The sequence below is a fragment of the Ctenopharyngodon idella genome, chromosome 12 (genome assembly GCF_019924925.1).
Source record: "Ctenopharyngodon idella isolate HZGC_01 chromosome 12, HZGC01, whole genome shotgun sequence".
In the NCBI taxonomy this organism is placed as follows: Eukaryota; Metazoa; Chordata; class Actinopteri; order Cypriniformes; family Xenocyprididae; genus Ctenopharyngodon; species Ctenopharyngodon idella.
The window spans coordinates 30,732,677-30,750,028 of record NC_067231.1 but is presented as its reverse complement, the minus strand read 5'-3'; the positions used below and the strand labels follow the sequence as shown (position 1 = coordinate 30,750,028).

Sequence of the window (17,352 nt, the reverse complement as noted above, 5' to 3'; positions counted from 1 at the left end):
ATGCTCCTGTACGGACGAGGCCTTCGGAAGGTGAGTCGGTCCTTTAGAACAGATGTTGGCTTAGGCTGGTAGAAACACTCTCTAAATGACCCAGTAACTCAATGTGTAGCTCGATTCAACTTATCTAGGGCAGAGCTTTAAACAGTGTCTTGTATGTGTATTAAAGTTTTCCTGTAAACACAGACCAAAATGTCTCTTTTTTTTTTCCTGCTAAAATGCAGATCTTTGCTCTGTATGGAGCTTCCCTTAGGAAGGATCCCGCAAAACATTCCTGAGAATTCCATCAAAATCCGTATTGAACAGTCACACCTAGCTGAAATCCCTCAAGCGGCATTCGCTGCAGTCAGTGCCTTAACCTTCCTATGGCTGAATTTTAACAATATAACACTGATGAATGTTAGAAGCCTGGAGGGACTGCACAACCTGACAGAATTACGCATGCAGGGCAACAAACTGCGTTCAATACCATGGGCAGCTTTCCGGGACACTCCCAACCTTGACATTTTGGACCTGAAGCACAACCGAATAGACGTGCTCCCAGAATATGCCCTGCGCCACCTGCCCAAACTAACCTATTTCGATTTATCCTTCAATCAGCTTACCATCATTTCCAGAGACGTCTTCCTCAACTGGCCCCGCATCCAAACGCAGAGAGCCGGCATCAAAGAGGAACGGGCTGACGTTGTTCTAGCGTTGCATGAAAATCGATGGCTTTGTGACTGCAGACTCAAAGGCTTTGTTGAATTCATCAACTCTATCAGCCCACCGATGATCCTGATGAACTCGTATATGACGTGTTCAGGGCCTGAATCCAGAGCAGGAAAGTTCTTTCATGAGGTGGAGTTGAAGACATGCTTGAAGCCAGAAACCTCCAGTCCTCAAACTGACGTCACCCTTCCTCTGGGGTCAAAGGTCACCCTGAGGTGCTTGGTGAAGTCCAGACCTGAAGCGGTCGTCCGCTGGAGCTACAGTCTGAAACGCATCAGAGCTTTTACAGGTCAGCACTTTGCCTAATGGCTGTCCATCTGATACCTTTTTCAAGTAGTAGCTTGTTTGATTTACTCTTTTATTTTTGAAGCTAATCATGTTATAGAGATCATCCTGTTAATTCTGACCTCCCTCTCATCTTTTCTGCAGTTTCTCAGACTTGGCTGAGTGACGACACCATCAACTCAGCGCTGATTATTCCGGCTGTTCATGTGGCCGATCGAGGCGTTTACATCTGTGCTGCCAACAATTTCATCGGCAACTCCTCTGTCAGCGTCCAGCTTGATGTCAGTCTAGACCACAACTCCACATTCCCGCCCTCACCTGCATTCCCGCTGGCATCAGTTGATGAAAGTGTGTATATAGACATGCACATAGCTAAGCAGACCATCTATGGCATCACCATCGAGTGGTTTGCACTGACTGAGAAACCTGCAGAAACCTGGTTCACGGTTTATTTCGGTCGTTACGATGCATCTAAGAAAGACGCCATTCATGTGGGTCCAGGAACCAACAGCTACTCTGTCAGTGACCTGCTCCCGCTTACGAAATATGAAGTGTGTGTGACAGCGAGGAACCAGCCACCGCGAGACGGCCAGTGTGTTGTGTTTGTGACGGGCAGCGATGTGAACCCACCGGAGCAGAGAGCAAGACTCGTCCACATTGTCGTCGTTGTTTGTGGCATGGTGCTGGCAGTGCCTGCCGGGATGTGTGTGTGCACGAGCGACACCAGAACACACTGCTGCGAGCGCTGCGCTGACCTGTACAACAGACACAAGCAGCGCAGCGAAAGACAGGAGACGTTTGATGGCCTGCAGGCCGCCAGTGATGAAGGTCTGTGTGGAGACTCTGCTGAGGTGAGGATGAAGAGGAGCTCAGAGCAGAAAACACAGAAACGGAACAGCAGCGCACAGTTATATTAAAAGACCACAGTTTGATATTTTCTTTGTGGACTGAATAGAAGCAAAAATTCACTGAATGCACTTTTGTTTTCTTCCATTTTCAATGGGAGTGTTTCATTGTAAGTGCTGTATTTATTGATTTCACAGTATGTGCATTGTTTTAAATGTTTGTGAAATAAATGTCAAACATTAAAGGTGAAGTGGATTCATTCTGTTTATCGTAAAGTGGATCTTTTTTTTTTTTAACACGTGACAATTAGCTCAAAACACTCTTTAAGATTTACTAGAACTATGGCAATCTGAATGTTTTGTTTGGTCATTAATAAAATGACCAAACAAATTAAAATTAATATTTTTAAATTTTGTTTTAGATAATTAAAATTAATATTTTAATTATCTAAAACAACATGAAAATTATTTCAGCAAGTAGCTTCTGTACTGCTCCAATTTTACTCTTCAACATTACTATTGCTGCCAAACTGAATAGTAGGAAAAAGACAGTCTCTTTTCATTTTTTTCTTTTTTAAATAACACTTTAAAAATGTTTTATTTCTTAATGGATTTATAGCACAGAGTTTACATGATAAACACACTTGACATTTTGATATGCCGTACAAATAGCACATGTATTTTCATCTGCTTTTAAATCACTTCCAAAATATCAGTGAAAAAACTGTCTTTACAAAAGAATAAAAACAATAATAATAATAATAATAACAATAAAAAGGTTTGACAGCAATAACTACAAATGAGAGAGTCTGGTTTCCGATATCCGTACAGTCAGTAGACTTTCACCGAAGATCCTCAAGGCAAAAGTTGTTCAAAGAAGAAATAGTCAGACAGTAGGACACACGTCTACATACAGTACATCTATTGAAAAATGATGGACAGAAAGGGCTGTTTTGGGTATTAATGATTAGACTGTTTAGACTAAATGTATTGAAACCTAAAGATGGCAGTATGGTGCTAATTATGAGATTACAGTGGCAGTTGGCATCACTAGAACTAATGCATAAACTGGTCTAAGAAGCACAGCAGGACTTGAGGTGTACATTACTGAAATAAACAGCACTTAATTAGCCGTTTTCTGTTTACAAACACATATGCATAGACCAGTATTGGCAAGTTTTTTTTTTTATGATTTTCTTTTTCTTGCAAGAAAACAAGCCAGATGATATAATTATGACTGTATGCCATTTTGAAAACCAGAAACACTTTAGATGAACCAGATGGCCACTTTAAAAACACTTTTTCACACACAAAGAAACATTCTTCACAAACAGCTGTTTGTAACATCAAATGTTTGGTCCACACATGTAAAACATGTCCAATGCGTCAGTGTGTCAGTAATAATAACCTTGATTTGCCTCAATAATTTTCTGTTCTATTCTCATTTTCAGCTCAGACACAAGAGCGGAGCTGATGCCACTGCCGTCTTTGTTGTGGCCGGATCTCTCATGGCCATCTGTGCTTTTGCTCGTCCTGCAGCTGGAGCTGCAACTGGGGATTCTGGAGGCCAGAGCGCCGGACACCGTGGGCACAGCCCGCACACGCTCGCTCGGCCTGGAGCCGGCTGGAGGCGCAGGAGGCAGGACAGGAGCGCTGGGTGGAGGAGGCTTGGGTCTGGAGCTGCTGTTGTCACTCATGTCATCATCGTTATCGAGGAATCGTCCAGCGTTAGGGTCGCTGTGTCCAAACGCTGGCCTGAAGGTCCAGTGCCGCTGCTCTTTGGGCCTCCTGCGTATGATGCGACGTGCTGGCGTGATCCTATTGGACTTTGTGTTGCGAAAGAACATAACTGTGGAGATCATAACTGTCACCAAAACCATAACAGTAATGATGCCGACCGCCAGGCCAAGAGCTTTCAGTGGATTGTCCCGGCTCTGCATGAGAAAGGCAGCCATGGGCCCTTTGAGCCGATTCTACAAAAAAGAAAGAAAAAAAGTGTTGTAAATAATGTACACACCATGAAAAAGTACTGTGGCTGTACCATGGTACCATAAATCTAGAGGGGAACCTTCAGAGAGGGCCTAAACTGTTAAATAATAACTGCTAAATAATATTTACAAACTTTTAAATAATAGTTTAAAAAGTTAATTCTTTTTTAATAAAAAAATCATCAGTTCTAATATTATTTTAGGAATTTATAATTTGACAATAAACATCTAAATATACTTGAGGAAATAAACCCTTCAAATCGGTCTATTCAGTTGTGTTGTGTTGTGTAGACGTCCGTTTTCTCCATATTAGGAATTTTCCGCCTAACGCTTTCAGCTCTGTGATTTGTGGTCCACAGGGCCAATCAATGAGAGACAGATTTCAAATGACAGGAAAATTGACCAATCATATCGTTCCTCTAAATGGGTGTGCCTTGTTACCACCAACGTTATGACGCATTTCACCCGCTGCGGGGAACGCGATCGGGGAAAAACCGCTGATAAAATAGCTGGCCTATTCACTATGGAAACCGCCAGCAACATTGATGAGGAGGACATCATTGCGAATTTTTTATCACCACCATTTTCAATTCTAACTTTTAAAGAAAAGCTGGAGTTAATCTGCAAAGGAAGACCAACACCAGAGCTAAATTTTGTGCAGAAAGCCAAGGCTTTTAAAAGCATTTCAACCACAGCAATCAAGAACTAAAGCTCTACTGCCAGAGTTGTTTGCTGTTTGGGTAAGTTATTTAAAATTTAATAGGTTACGTGACTGATTTCATTCTGGCCGCTGCTGCCACTGTTTTAAATATGTTAAGCTTTATTTGAGAAAACAGTCAGTCTGTAAATTTACTAACTTAGCACACATGCACATTTACTGTAATTCTGCATTATAGCTAACCCATTTATCCCAAATCATTAGTTTAACTGTGCCAGTCTAATGATATGTTTATTATCAGCATTGCTTGTTTGTGGTCATGGATCGCTGTTCACTGATGATGCGGAAGTGACTGTCGTGAAGGTACTTTGGTCTGTCATGCGTCGGCTTACATTAAATTTTGTTGGTTTTGTGGCCGGTTGTCACCATATTCCGCTGAAATGCACACACCAGTTGTATGATGAGGCAATTATTTGTTATGAGGATTTGCAATTTATTACTTTTTGTTTAATTTTGGTGATAACTCTCATGCTAACTCTGTTTGCATGTGGCATTTCTTGTTAAAAGTAAAATGCAGTTTTATAGAAAAGGACATAGTTAGCTAGGCTGATTTTAGGCTGAGTTTACTTTTTTCCCAACGAGGGAAGGGGAAAATAAAATTTGCTACTGAATAAAACAATTGTTTATAAACTATACACACTCCATATTCCTATGCCAAGGCATTCACATCATAACCCAAAGTGCTGTACATGGTAGTAATATGGTATTTTCACAAACACAAATGAAAAAATAATCATTCAAAGCTGTTTTAAACGCATACAGTGACCCTCGTCTCACCGCCTCTGTGATGTCGATTTTCACGACGGCTGTGGTGCTGAAGGACGGAGAACCTCGATCACGGGCTTGAACCACCACAGACCACCTGCAGTCCTTCTGTCTGGTGATGTTCTGTACAATCTCCATAGACTTGATGTACGGTTTGAGCTTAATCTCTCCTGTGGATGTGTTGATGTCAAAGATGTTGTCTGGATCGGCTCTCATGATGGAATATTCAATGATGTTATTGGGTTCCTCTGCGTCCTCATCCACAGCCTGAACACAAATCGGAATCAAATCCAAATCATCTCATTCACATTCACACCATTAGTGACAGTCTTGTTCAGCTGAATTGCTCACAGATGCAGAACCTTAAGCAGGTTGTGGGATCATCGGAGTTCATGCCGTCAGGCACAATGAGAGATTTGGCTTTTTATTATTGGCCGATTTTGTTAAAGAACAAAAACTACAAGCCCACAAACCTGTATTTGCACTGGTGCTCCAATAATCATCGTCTTTTCCAGGAAGTTCTGGTTGAACTCTGGTGGATGGTCATTTTGGTCAAGCACAGTGACAAAAACCTCTGCAAGGCTGTATTTCCCCTCAGTGTCTTCAGCTTTTACATAGAAATTATATTTTGACTTTACTTCAGCATCTAAAGAGGCCCAGGGCTGCGTGTAAATGATGCCAGATGTGGGGTGAATGAGAAATCTGAAACAAACAAACAGTCACAAGACTTTATTTAAAACTAAGATGTGGTTAACATCACAAATGATGTTTAACTCATGTGTCTAGCATGGTAAGTGTCCAATGAATACCATCCAGCACGGGACGAGACATGTTTCAGTGTGGTAATGATGGATTAAAATACAGAAGCTCCATTCACTGGTTGCTTTAAAATCAAAATAAACATGCGGGCGTGTGCCTGATATTAAAACCATTATAAGAACTTCATCAAGTATAGATTTCAAGCAGCGGCTTTTTTTCTTGTGAGTGTGAAAATTAACAGTCAGCCAGAAACCTGCTATTTTTCGCACCATTATAATTTGCCTCCTGCACTGGGGAAGAATCAAGGCATAAATTTACAGGTTTTGCATTACCCGTGTGTTCTACCTCCAGCTGTCAAATCGCTCGCTAATTGGGCCCTGACTCACTCGCGGGGTGTGGAGATGCTATTTTTATTTCTCCAATCCCATAACAAGATTAGCCCGCTCCCTCACTGGAGTCTGTCAGTAAGCTGTTTTGTACTTGTCCTTTAGTCCTTTACAGGCCTTATAAACACAAGCGAGGATCCAAACACAGGCGAGAGTGAGGGATCTGTGACACTTTTTGACCTGTCAAAACTAAAGTCACACTAAATCACAGACGCTGGAATTTGGTCCTATTCTGTTTGAGTTAGATTTGCCATCAAATCTATCATTTTAGATATCTTTAGAGGAAAAATCTCAAGCAGCTGTTTGAAGAGTGACGTCTATTATTAATTAAAGCTTAATCTAAACAGATGACTGAACAAAATGTTATGTTGTTAAAGGCAGAACATCTATGTTACTGGAGCTCGATATGGTTCTGCATAAGTGGCAGAATCACTTATTCAAAGTCACAATGTTCAGTATTGACGGAGCAGCTACAGTATTTCTCTGTACTCACAGATCAGCGCCAGAGCCGTAGATGGAGTATTTCACTTCCCCCCAAAGCCCTGAGTCAGGGTCTGTTGCCTGTAAAAACACCAAACACACATCAGTGCTCCAAACGTAAAGCACCAAACCACTCAATGTAAGACCTGCAGCTGAGAAATATTCCCCTGCTGTAAGATTATGAACTGGAGCATTTGTTCTGGAAAGCTCATTTCTCTACAACTATAAGCAAAGGAGCAGACAACTCTGCCTAAATTTAGCACTTAGTGTTCATGTCTTCGTTAAACATCATTTCACAAAGCTGCTCACAGTCACTGAGACGACGTTGGAGCCTCCGGGTGAATTTTCAGGGATCCTGGCAATGTAAAACTCTGAGGAGAACTTTGGAATGTTGTCGTTTGTGTCCAAAAGATTGATCAGAATATCCGCAGTGGCACTGAAGCGCTCCGGAGTGTCGATCTCAACTGCTAACAGCTGAAAAACAGCATACGCACTTCTCAGCATAAAACACCATGAGATGATATACTGCAAACATAAGATCAGGATCAGACCTTGAATGTTAAAAACTGGTATTTTTCATAGTCGATTGCGGTTGAGTTTTCCACAATGATGGTGACTTGGGCTTCATTGAGAACCGTCTGAGGAACCACACGGAGAACTCGGGGTCCCACCAGCAGCAGTCGAAATTTAGCATTCGCTCCCTGGATGAAATGGGAGAGATCATAGAATATAGTACATTAATAGAGAAAAACCACTTATAAATAAACTCCTGTGGATGTTTTAAGTGTTAAAGGATAAAAGTGCATTAGGCTAGAAAAAAAAGTGTGTGTGTGTGTGTGTGTGTGTGTGTGTGTGTGTGTGCACAGATGAAACCTGATGATATATCTTTTCCCAACATAATATGATCAATCACAATATCTTAAATATTAAATAAAATTTGTCTTAAACTTTACAAAATGGCAAAAGTTTATTTTTAGGTTTAAATTAGACTTTCAGTAACAGATTTAAAGTGTGATGAGTGTGTGAATGTAGATTGGTATGCAGGGACGTTATCTAAATAAAAAGCATGTATAAATGGTTGCGACTGCTGGTGAATGTAATGAAACAAGGCAAATGTTTAATGTGTGATCATGTTCAGTGTGTGCACCTGGTCCGAGTCGTTGACGGTGATCTTCAGGCCTCGGAGAATCTCTCCCTCCGGTGGGTGTTCGTACATGGTCAGCTCAAACCGGTTCTGTGGGCCGTTCTCGCCGTAGAATGTGGGCGGGTGGTTGTTCAGGTCCACCACACGAATACTGACTGTGGTGACGGCGTAGTCAATTATCTGGTTGTCAGGTCCAACCTCCGAAGCCTTGATTTAAAATGAAGCAAGTCTTATAATGTCATGCATGACACTACTTATAAATAGACACTCAATCTTTACTGATATTCATATTATAATTATAGCCAACCTTGACTTTTAATTCATATAACTCATTCCTCAGCTGTACAGGAAATGATGTCAAGCTGATACACCCACTGGTGCTGTTGATGCTAAAGAAGCCGTCGCTGCCTTTAGTGAACAGAAGAAGAGACAGATGCTGTACAACAGATTTAATGAAGCTCTTAGTTTAGCACAATCTAACATTATTAAGACTGAACTTGGTAGATAAATTGAACTAGTTGACATGAAGGCAGATGTTTAGCTCTCCAGTTCAGAAATTGAAATGAGCACTGAATCAATAACGCAGCTGACCGTTCAGAATGGAATAATGGATGGGATTGGGGCTGTTCTGGTCCCCGTCCTTGGCAAAAACAGTGAATATCTCTGAACCCTGGACACAAAACAGAGAAAAAGACAGAACACTGTCTTAAAAGCTCATGGATTTTAGAAATACACATACATACATACATATATATGAAATATATATGAAATAGTGTCATACTTACTGGTACAGAGACTTCATAGACAAATCCAAAATACGGAGTACCAACAAACACTGGAGGAGAATCTTGGGTGTCGATGACATTGATGGTTACGATGGCTGTTGAGGTCATAACCTGGGATTTCCCGTGATATTTACCACCTCCATCCTGAAATAGACACACAGCACGAAGTTCAGATACTCACTGATTTAAACGGCCACATGAGAAATGACGTTCTGAGAAAATTCTTCTCATCTTTGGACTTCATTTTACAACATAAATGCACCTGTGAAAGATCAAAGCAAATACCCCAAACTATTACAAAGGACAGAGAGGATTTTGTTGCTCACCTTTGCAACAACAGTGACAAAATGAGTCCTGGAGAGTTCGTAATCCAGAGATTCACCAGGTCTGATGCGCAGAACGCCACTGTGACCGTCGATGGTGAACTTACTGCTGGACTGCAAACGAAATGACAACTGATGAAGATTTCTTTCCTGAAATATATAACACATCTCTCAAAATTACAATCTCTTCTGTTCAAACCTCAACCGTTACAGACCAATCTGTTCCAAAAGATGACATCAAATAAAACTCTCAAATGTTACGAGCTGGTTGTCACGGTATGCGTGTAGATAATCCAACGAGAACGAGATGCGTGACGCAGAATAAACTATTTACAAGAGGCTTTAATGAACATAGAGAGCTATAACAACTACACCATAGCTATTAACGTGGGACACTGAACGAAGAAAACATAAAGCGTAAATAACCAGCGGAACAGGTGCTAAACTAATTAGAAACCATGGTAACAAGCAAGAACGCAGGTGACGGTGTTTATGAAACATGATCATACAGTATACATGATGAAGAAACTGGTTTCTCAGAGCAACAGTGATGCACTTTCTGCACCATTTAAATCAAAGATCTTGATTTTTAAACACGCAGAGGTTCTGAGCGCCGCTGTTAGTGTTCTCATATTGAGAATTGTTGTGATGACTATTGAACTTTCATTTGTGTGAAAACGCATGAACAGTGTTTGTAGTTTTGGTCAATTTGAGATGAGATGGTTTGGGATGAAGGTGATTTAGTAAAATTCATATGAATAAACAGATCAGAGTGAGAACCAGAACACACCGGACTGCAGATCTAATGTATGTTTAAGTGCAGATCTTCGGTGTCTTCACTGCTCACTGTTTCTTTCGCTAACCCATGTTAAATGTACCTGTGGTGTGACTAATGGATTTGTAAAAGTACAAATATTTCTTGTATTCATTCTATTAATTTGAGCTCATAAAAGCTGCATGTAGAATAATTATATCAGAAATGATGAAACGTTTTTTAAAAAAAGTAAAAGAATAATAGACATTCACGTTTCCTCTGAAAAACCTGCACTTAGAGGCCTGATGCTCGGTTCACTTTGGTGTGGGAAATGTTCAGAAACGTCCGACCTCAGATACCTCGTGAATCAGAGCGACATGTGGCCGAGCGCAGAGGTAAGCCAGACTAAGCCCTCAACCTGCCTAAATGTAATTGAAATTTAATCCAGTAGCAGCACATTTTCTGATGGTACTTTGGTGTCACGTCTGTTCGAAAGGCGATGTGTGTGTGTGTGTGTGTGTGTGTGTGTGTCAGTGTCTCTGCAGCATCCCACATGACTGTCCTCTACAGACAGAGTATAAGTGTTAACACTGGTATTAGCACACAAAGCTTATGACATCTTAGAGATTAAAATATCTTCAGTGGTTATTATTTTAAACTCATTCACTTGAGAAAGGGACTAAATCAAATTTTTAAGAGAGCGACCACTGATGCCACAGGAAGTTGTTTGGTCTGACCTGCAGGTAGTAGGTGACACTTCCTCCGGAGCCGAGGTCTCTGTCGACGGCCTGAACCCTGTAGATGCTGCTGCCCGAGGTGGCGTCCTTCAACACAGATCCATTATAAGAGCTTCACCAATAATGCTGACTGTTTATTATGACACATATCCATTCATTTCCAAACTGCTTTTCATTCTTACCTCGGGGACATCCACTATGTATGGTCGATTTAAAAACTCAGGCTTTTCGTCATTAACATCTGTGATAAACACTCGAACATTTTCTACAACCTGGAGAAACGAGGTATAAAGTAAATTTGACCTGACAAATAGCACATTCATAGTCAAAAATGTACACTAAAGCACATTAAGCACAATACACATAATACACAGAGGACTATGGGACTAAATAATAATTAATGAACAACTATAATTGAAATCCAGTGTCAAAGGCTAGTTATACCACTTCTTAAAGGTGAAGTGTGTAATTTTGGCACCACTAGCAGCATTAAACAAAACCCTAACTTAACGATTATTTCCCAAACATTCCTGCAGCCAAACAGATTCCAGTCAGCAGATCACATTAACACTAACACTAACCAGCTCACGTCACTGGTTGAGTCAGAAGTTGCTCACACTAATCAATGTTGTGAAAGCGTCACAGAGTCACAAGGTGTGTTTGACTTCAATTGATCGATTTGCTGCTTCTAGTCAGGGTTAGGAGTCGAAAACGTCACATCAGACGCTTTCTGCTTTGCGTAATGACGCTTACATGGTGTTTGCTTTCTTTATTGCAGATGAACTGGATTACATGCAGTAATTGTTGCATTTTCCAAACTTGTTTCAGACGTTTACATGTAGCAACACTTTTCATTCAATAGATTCTGTACTGCACCTGTTTATAAACTTGACACAACATTAAGATTACATAAAAAAAGTTTTTACTTTCATAAAAATATGGATTTGTGAGCATTAGCAGAACTGAAGGTGTCAGAATAAGCATAAAAGCCCCCCCAAAAAAATACAAAAATAATCGGGTCTCCATTAGGACCCCATGCGATCCCATTGGTTCAAATTGCTTTTAATATGTCCTCTTCTTAGCACCTGTTTACAATTCCTACAAAATCATGTTATGATAAATGCTGTGTCAACTACGTTATAATGACCATTTATGTATTAGTTATTTACTGTATTTATTATATACTGTATATTAGACCATTTACTGTATTAGTTAAGTTAATGTACTAGCATAGCATAAAGATACCCGATTAGCCTGATACTGTAGCTTGGTTTATACACGCATTTGCTCTTACCCTGCATGTATTCACAATCATCTTTAATATAATTGTGTGTTAAATTGTTAAGTGTTAAATGTCCAAATATTTCAGTAATGAATAAAACAAATGAATGATGTTCAATTATTCACTTAATAGGCTATTATAAGTATTATTTATTAATTAACAGGTAATCCAGTGTAAGAAATTACGTGCAATTGGTTTTATTATGCACTAATTTGTTTTCTTACTCATTATATAGTAAACTATATGGGTATTTTAAATTAATATCATTCATATATACTTAGGATAATCATTAACTGACATTTTGGGGAGATCCAATTTCAAGAAAGGAACTGATTTATCATGACACCGGTCGGTCTGTGCAGCGCCACATGAAGTCGAACACGCCTACAGTGTTTCACTCCTTACAAACTACCAATGACTGACTTACAGCGACTGAACATTCGATGACACACCACTAGCTGAACATACAAACAACGACACACTTCTGCTTTAAGAAGTAAGCCTGTAATTAAAACGTATTGTAATCATGTTTTATCACCTTGTTTCTGCCATCTGTGATGGTCACAAATGCAACAATCTCATCCTGAACCTTAACAATCAAAACAAGTTTAATTATTAACACAAATCTCACACTTCAGCTGGTATTTTTTCCTGATTTATGTCCATATAATGTGCCATTTTAATAACATGTACACTCACCTCTCTGTCCAGACTTTCAATGAGAGTCACATTCCCTGATTTGGGCTCAACACTGAAACACTCTCTGGAGCCCTTATCAAAGGTCATGCCATAGGTCACGGTTTCCCCTTCCGGATCGGAGCCGTTCAGCGTGTATACATGAGTCCCTGTGGAAGAACAAGTCAAATATGAACAAATGATCTCAAAGTATGTGTACATACAGTATGTGCTCCTCAACATTGAGATGACCTAAAACCAGAAACCCACTGTGAGCAATTCCCTGTCACTCATATTGCATCAAAGTTAGCTGAATATCTGAGAAATGAATTTCGGCACACAACAAATATGAATTCAGTATGATCAGAGATCTGGCTCATTATATCTCTGTTCTGTGATCAGTTCAATATGACACATTCAGTCTGTGCATACTCCAGGATACAGTATTTGATGTTCTTATGTTTTCTGTTAGTCTGACAGCATGATATCAGTGTGTCATCATAGAAGTGAGGTGCATTTGAGTGCTAACCAACAGATGTGTCTTCAGCGATACTGAAAAGTGCCATGTTTCCATTCCTGCTGCCAGCTCCGTTATCATAGAAATACGGTGCGAAGTCAGATTTCCCTGAAAACACAGATACTTCGAACTCGGCATCAAATAATACGGAAATACACATCAAGCGTTTTGAACATGAAACATCAGGATGATCACACAAAAAAACTGAGACTGTGGTTAGAAATAAAGTGTAGGTTGTGACATCTTTGTTAGATTGACAACAGTATTCAGTGAAATCATTTGGACCAATGCAAGTGAAATTCAGTCTTAGTGAGAATTACATATATTTTAGATAAATGCTCTAAAAATAAAACAATAGTTCTACTGTAAATTGTTGCAAGTTTTAAGTTAAATGTGTTTGTTAAAGGACAAATAACCAAGTAGCACAGCTCTGCTCTCCTGCGAACACTCACATTATACTTAAAGGATTATTGAGACAGTCACAGTTCTGAAGCTGATTACACAAAGACTACGGTCTCGTCTCTAACCAGTAAAACACTCAGTAACTCACCCATAGACATCCACAGTGACATGAGAAGAATTACAGTCTGTTTTTCCCTCATACTCTTCATCCTGCAGAAAAGTGTGAACAGACTGAAGGATCATATGGTGAGAGATGCAGCCGCTGCCCATCTGAAGACGTCTTTAAACACGTCTGAGCGCAGGAGAAGCAGCCTCGGTAATCCTGTGACTCACTGCAGCTCACGACTCAAAGACGGACCTAGAACAACAAACACATATCTAACCATCACCAAGACTCAAAGAAGAAAGGAGCAGGAGTTTAGGAACACAGTGCCACATTTTCATTTTTAAACTTAACATTTAAGTTAAGGTCAGACTCCATAACGCCTGCTTTTTACCTAGAAATATAATTGAGGGTTATGTAGATTTAGACAGGTCGTTCTGTAACTTCAGAACCAAATGAAATGGAAGGACAGAACCTTCAATACAGCCATCATTTTCCTATGAAGTGTACATTTGCATCATCTCCTGATAAAGCACATCTGTCCCTGAGTTATTTTAAGGGGTGAATGTGACGTACATTGGGGTTTTTTGTAGTTCACACGTCACGCATTTCACTGAACGCAGAACAGTCACGAGAATTGCTCAGCTATATATAAAGAGTGTTGCAGGAATCTTGTGCTTCCATCCACTGCAAACAACACAGACGAAATTTAGTTCTTTCTCATTTGCTGAAATGCACGAGTAATTCATGAAAGATATGACCTCAACTCTGGCTAGAACGCACCAACAAGCAGAAACTTGTATCCAGTGATAAAAGTTTAGTAGAATAGTCTGGATTTCTGCATAAATTACTTTTCTGCATAAAACTTGATCTGACTGACTGTTTCAGCGAATCGTAGCGTACAGGTGTTGGATTGACTATTGCTTTTTTTAAACATGACTTATGTTTTTTTTATTTTTTTATTTTTTTTTAAGGGCAGAAACAAACAATTTAATAAAAGCCCCAACATAACATCAATATTTGGAATAAACTATTCTTCTATCTAGTAATATTATTCATTAGCTGTGGCTGCTCACAGTTGTCAAGCTACATAAAAACTCATTGATATGTAATGTGCATATCACAGACTTCAAAAGTGATTTATCCAATCAGAATTTAGAGATGTAACAATCTGTATGTAATGGAGTAGAAGGTAGGAAATTTAGAGACTATATTACCCTGGTGTATGACTACAAATATACTATTATTTTTGCCATAGAAAGTTATGGGGAAAGTAGTAAGAGTAGTATGCGGTTCCAGATCCAGCTTGTGTAATAGCAGTGAGCAGCACAGAGCTGAACGTTGGAGGGTTGTGTCTATAATAGGCATAGTGAGGTTGCTTAGTTTTAATGTATGCATCTGCTGTCCTAATGGGACATATGCTGATAGATGCTCCAGAGAATTAGGCAGGTTTACTTAATAATACAGGTACTGATTTTATCATGAATTATTGAAGCATCTGAGATTACAAAAATATATATTGGAATTTGAGTATTGTTATTTTTTATATGGAAATTATGAACTGTATTTTCTTTATTTTTTACAGATGATGCTTGATCGCCGTTTACTTTTACAATTTTTTCAAATTGCTACACACACTTTTTGAAACTATATCTCAATTTCTCAAAACTTTACACGCAAAACCACACAACATGCACACAATATGCAAAACATCACACAAATCTTTCAAAAGCAAACACTTTGTTCAAAACTTTATTAACTCTTCTAAAAATTTTATTTTTGCATAGTAACTTTACAAACAAACATAAAATGATTAGCCACATACACGCCAAACACAGATGTGAAAAATGTAAAACACTGCTATCTTGTGTCTTTTGATTGTTCAGTGTAGCACTCACACGTACATGCATATGTACAAATACACTGTAAATACAGTATGTATACACAACTGATGAATTTTACACATTATGGAACTGAACTGAATCAATACTGAACTGACTTGAGCTGAATAATGACACTATATTTGTTAGAGCTGCTTTACAGCAGAGTTTGAATTTGTTATACTGTGAAGCTGCTGTAAAACAATCTATGTTGTATAAAGCGCTTTAGAAATACAGTTGACTTTCTGAATTGGCTTGTATGCATTGAAAGCCAAGTCAGAAAGTCAACCTTATATATGTATGCTAACCCTATCCCTAACATACATAAATATATATACAGTACATATATACATACATATATATTCACACTATAAACAGAAATGCTACGGGGTAAAAATAATTTCTTTCTTTCTCAAAACACTGAGTTTTGATTTCTAAGTGAACAAATTATGTATGAGTTTTCACACATGATCGTTGGGGTAAATTAACCACAAGAGCTGTTATTTTTGTGTGATGTGTCTAATGTAGAGAACTGTGTTTAAAGTTTTGCAAAAAGTTTGTTTTACAATAGCAAACTGAGTTTAAAGCATGTAATGTGCTTGTAGTTTTGCAGACTTGGTCTGAAGATTCGGTACATGAGTGAATGTTTCACTGATTGGGCCTCAAGTACCATTTTTAGTGTGTAAGCAATTTGAAAAAACTGTATTGAGAGCATTGGTGGCTTAATGGCTGTTTTAAGAGATTACTTTAATGTAAAAATTGGGCCTTGCGTGATAGAAATGTGGAAATGTGATTGAATTTATTGTGAGATTGTGTGGTTTGTTTTTATATGTTTGTTTTCTCTTTGTTCTGTTTTGTTTTGGACCTACATACAGTAGGGTTCCCATTTTCTTATATATGGTTAACTCTGTGGGGAGCACTTTGTAGTAGTTTATTTTTGTGATCGTTTTACTTTGGAGTTTGTAGTGAAATTTTGTTTGTTTTATTTGTGATTGCGTGTGCACTTCTTTGCAGAGCAACTTTTGATTGTTCAGTGTAGCACTCTAGGATATATGATTGGGGAAACATGTGGTCTGCTAATTACCCTTCGTGCTACTTTTGCATGTGAATATTATCTCATTAACTATTTGTAAAGAAACACTGTGGTTGTTGCCCTCTCAAATTCTCATCTCTTGTGAGATGATGGGGTTACATGTGTTAAAATGTGAAATGATGGCTTCACATGCTTTCGGAGATCATAAATATGAGTTGAAGACTTGAAATGCTGCACATGAACAACCTCTAATCTTAGAGTTACCTTTGTTATAATGTTAATGTTAAGTCTCTTCAGAGTTACCTTTGATCCCCAAGTTGAGATGAACCCTAACCCTTTCAGCACAACGGAGATGAGGGACGGTTTCAGTAATGAAGGTTTGGTCAGTGTTTTTCAAAAATACAGACACTTTGTTTGCTTTTGCATTTTCAATCATACTGAGCAAATAAAACAAAAAAAAAAGTGATATGAAGGCCAAGTATGGTAACCCATACTTGGAATTTGCTCACACATTAGGAGTATAAAGTGTCCTAAGTTATTGGAACTGTGACCTTAATCATCTACTGCCTGTAAACCGTTAGTGTCTTAAGGACAGCTTCTAAACTTTTTCAATAAAGATCTATAAAGCTTATTTGGATTTTACAAAATTCTTTAAAATACAGTATCCTGGAAAAGGGATGTTTCTTTTTTTGCTTAGTTTATTTATGTTTATCTGTATTATGTTACATATTGTGCATTCCACTCTGAAAAATCTTAAAGTGTAATTGCATCTTCAGTGGCGGA

The 17,352-nt window shown here is 38.9% G+C and overlaps 2 protein-coding genes across 3 annotated transcripts; one reads left to right on the top strand and one right to left on the bottom strand.

Annotated features, from left to right (window-relative positions):
- Positions 1-221: 221 nt before the first annotated feature.
- LOC127523218 (leucine-rich repeat, immunoglobulin-like domain and transmembrane domain-containing protein 2) lies at positions 222-1,910 on the top strand. Its single transcript, XM_051913680.1, has 2 exons — positions 222-997; positions 1,138-1,910. The coding sequence occupies exons 1-2, from the start codon at positions 235-237 to the stop codon at positions 1,908-1,910; spliced, it is 1,536 nt and encodes a 511-aa protein (XP_051769640.1). The 5' UTR covers positions 222-234.
- A 225-nt stretch (positions 1,911-2,135) lies between these two features.
- LOC127523195 (cadherin-related family member 1) lies at positions 2,136-14,197 on the bottom strand. Of its 2 annotated transcripts, none has more exons than XM_051913629.1 (18): positions 14,051-14,197; positions 13,702-13,911; positions 13,164-13,259; positions 12,659-12,804; positions 12,498-12,548; positions 10,860-10,949; positions 10,678-10,764; positions 9,190-9,336; positions 8,864-9,007; positions 8,670-8,748; positions 8,386-8,486; positions 8,082-8,285; positions 7,486-7,635; positions 7,244-7,408; positions 6,948-7,015; positions 5,783-6,011; positions 5,322-5,576; positions 2,136-3,811 (listed from the first exon to the last, which is right to left on the bottom strand). In XM_051913629.1, the coding sequence occupies exons 2-18, from the start codon at positions 13,760-13,762 to the stop codon at positions 3,233-3,235; spliced, it is 2,652 nt and encodes an 883-aa protein (XP_051769589.1). In that variant the 5' UTR covers positions 13,763-13,911; positions 14,051-14,197; the 3' UTR covers positions 2,136-3,232. The 2 variants fall into 2 exon arrangements, with proteins under 2 accessions (XP_051769589.1, XP_051769592.1); XM_051913632.1 differs by having other exon boundaries at positions 2,137-3,811; positions 9,190-9,300.
- Positions 14,198-17,352: the final 3,155 nt, after the last annotated feature.

What these genes read in the sequence shown, in the direction of transcription:
- LOC127523218 (XM_051913680.1), top strand. Translation starts at nt 235, where the DNA reads ATGGAGCTTCCCTTAGGAAGGATCCCGCAAAACATTCCTGAGAATTCC. An exon ending in ACGCATCAGAGCTTTTACAG is followed by an intron (nt 998 to 1,137) that starts GTCAGCACTTTG and finishes TCTTTTCTGCAG; the next exon opens with TTTCTCAGACTTGGCTGAGT.
- LOC127523195 (XM_051913629.1), bottom strand. Translation starts at nt 13,762, where the DNA reads ATGAAGAGTATGAGGGAAAAACAGACTGTAATTCTTCTCATGTCACTG. An exon ending in CCATTATTCCATTCTGAACG is followed by an intron (nt 8,487 to 8,669) that starts GTCAGCTGCGTT and finishes TGTTCACTAAAG; the next exon opens with GCAGCGACGGCTTCTTTAGC. An exon ending in AAATCGACATCACAGAGGCG is followed by an intron (nt 3,812 to 5,321) that starts GTGAGACGAGGG and finishes TCTTTTTTGTAG; the next exon opens with AATCGGCTCAAAGGGCCCAT.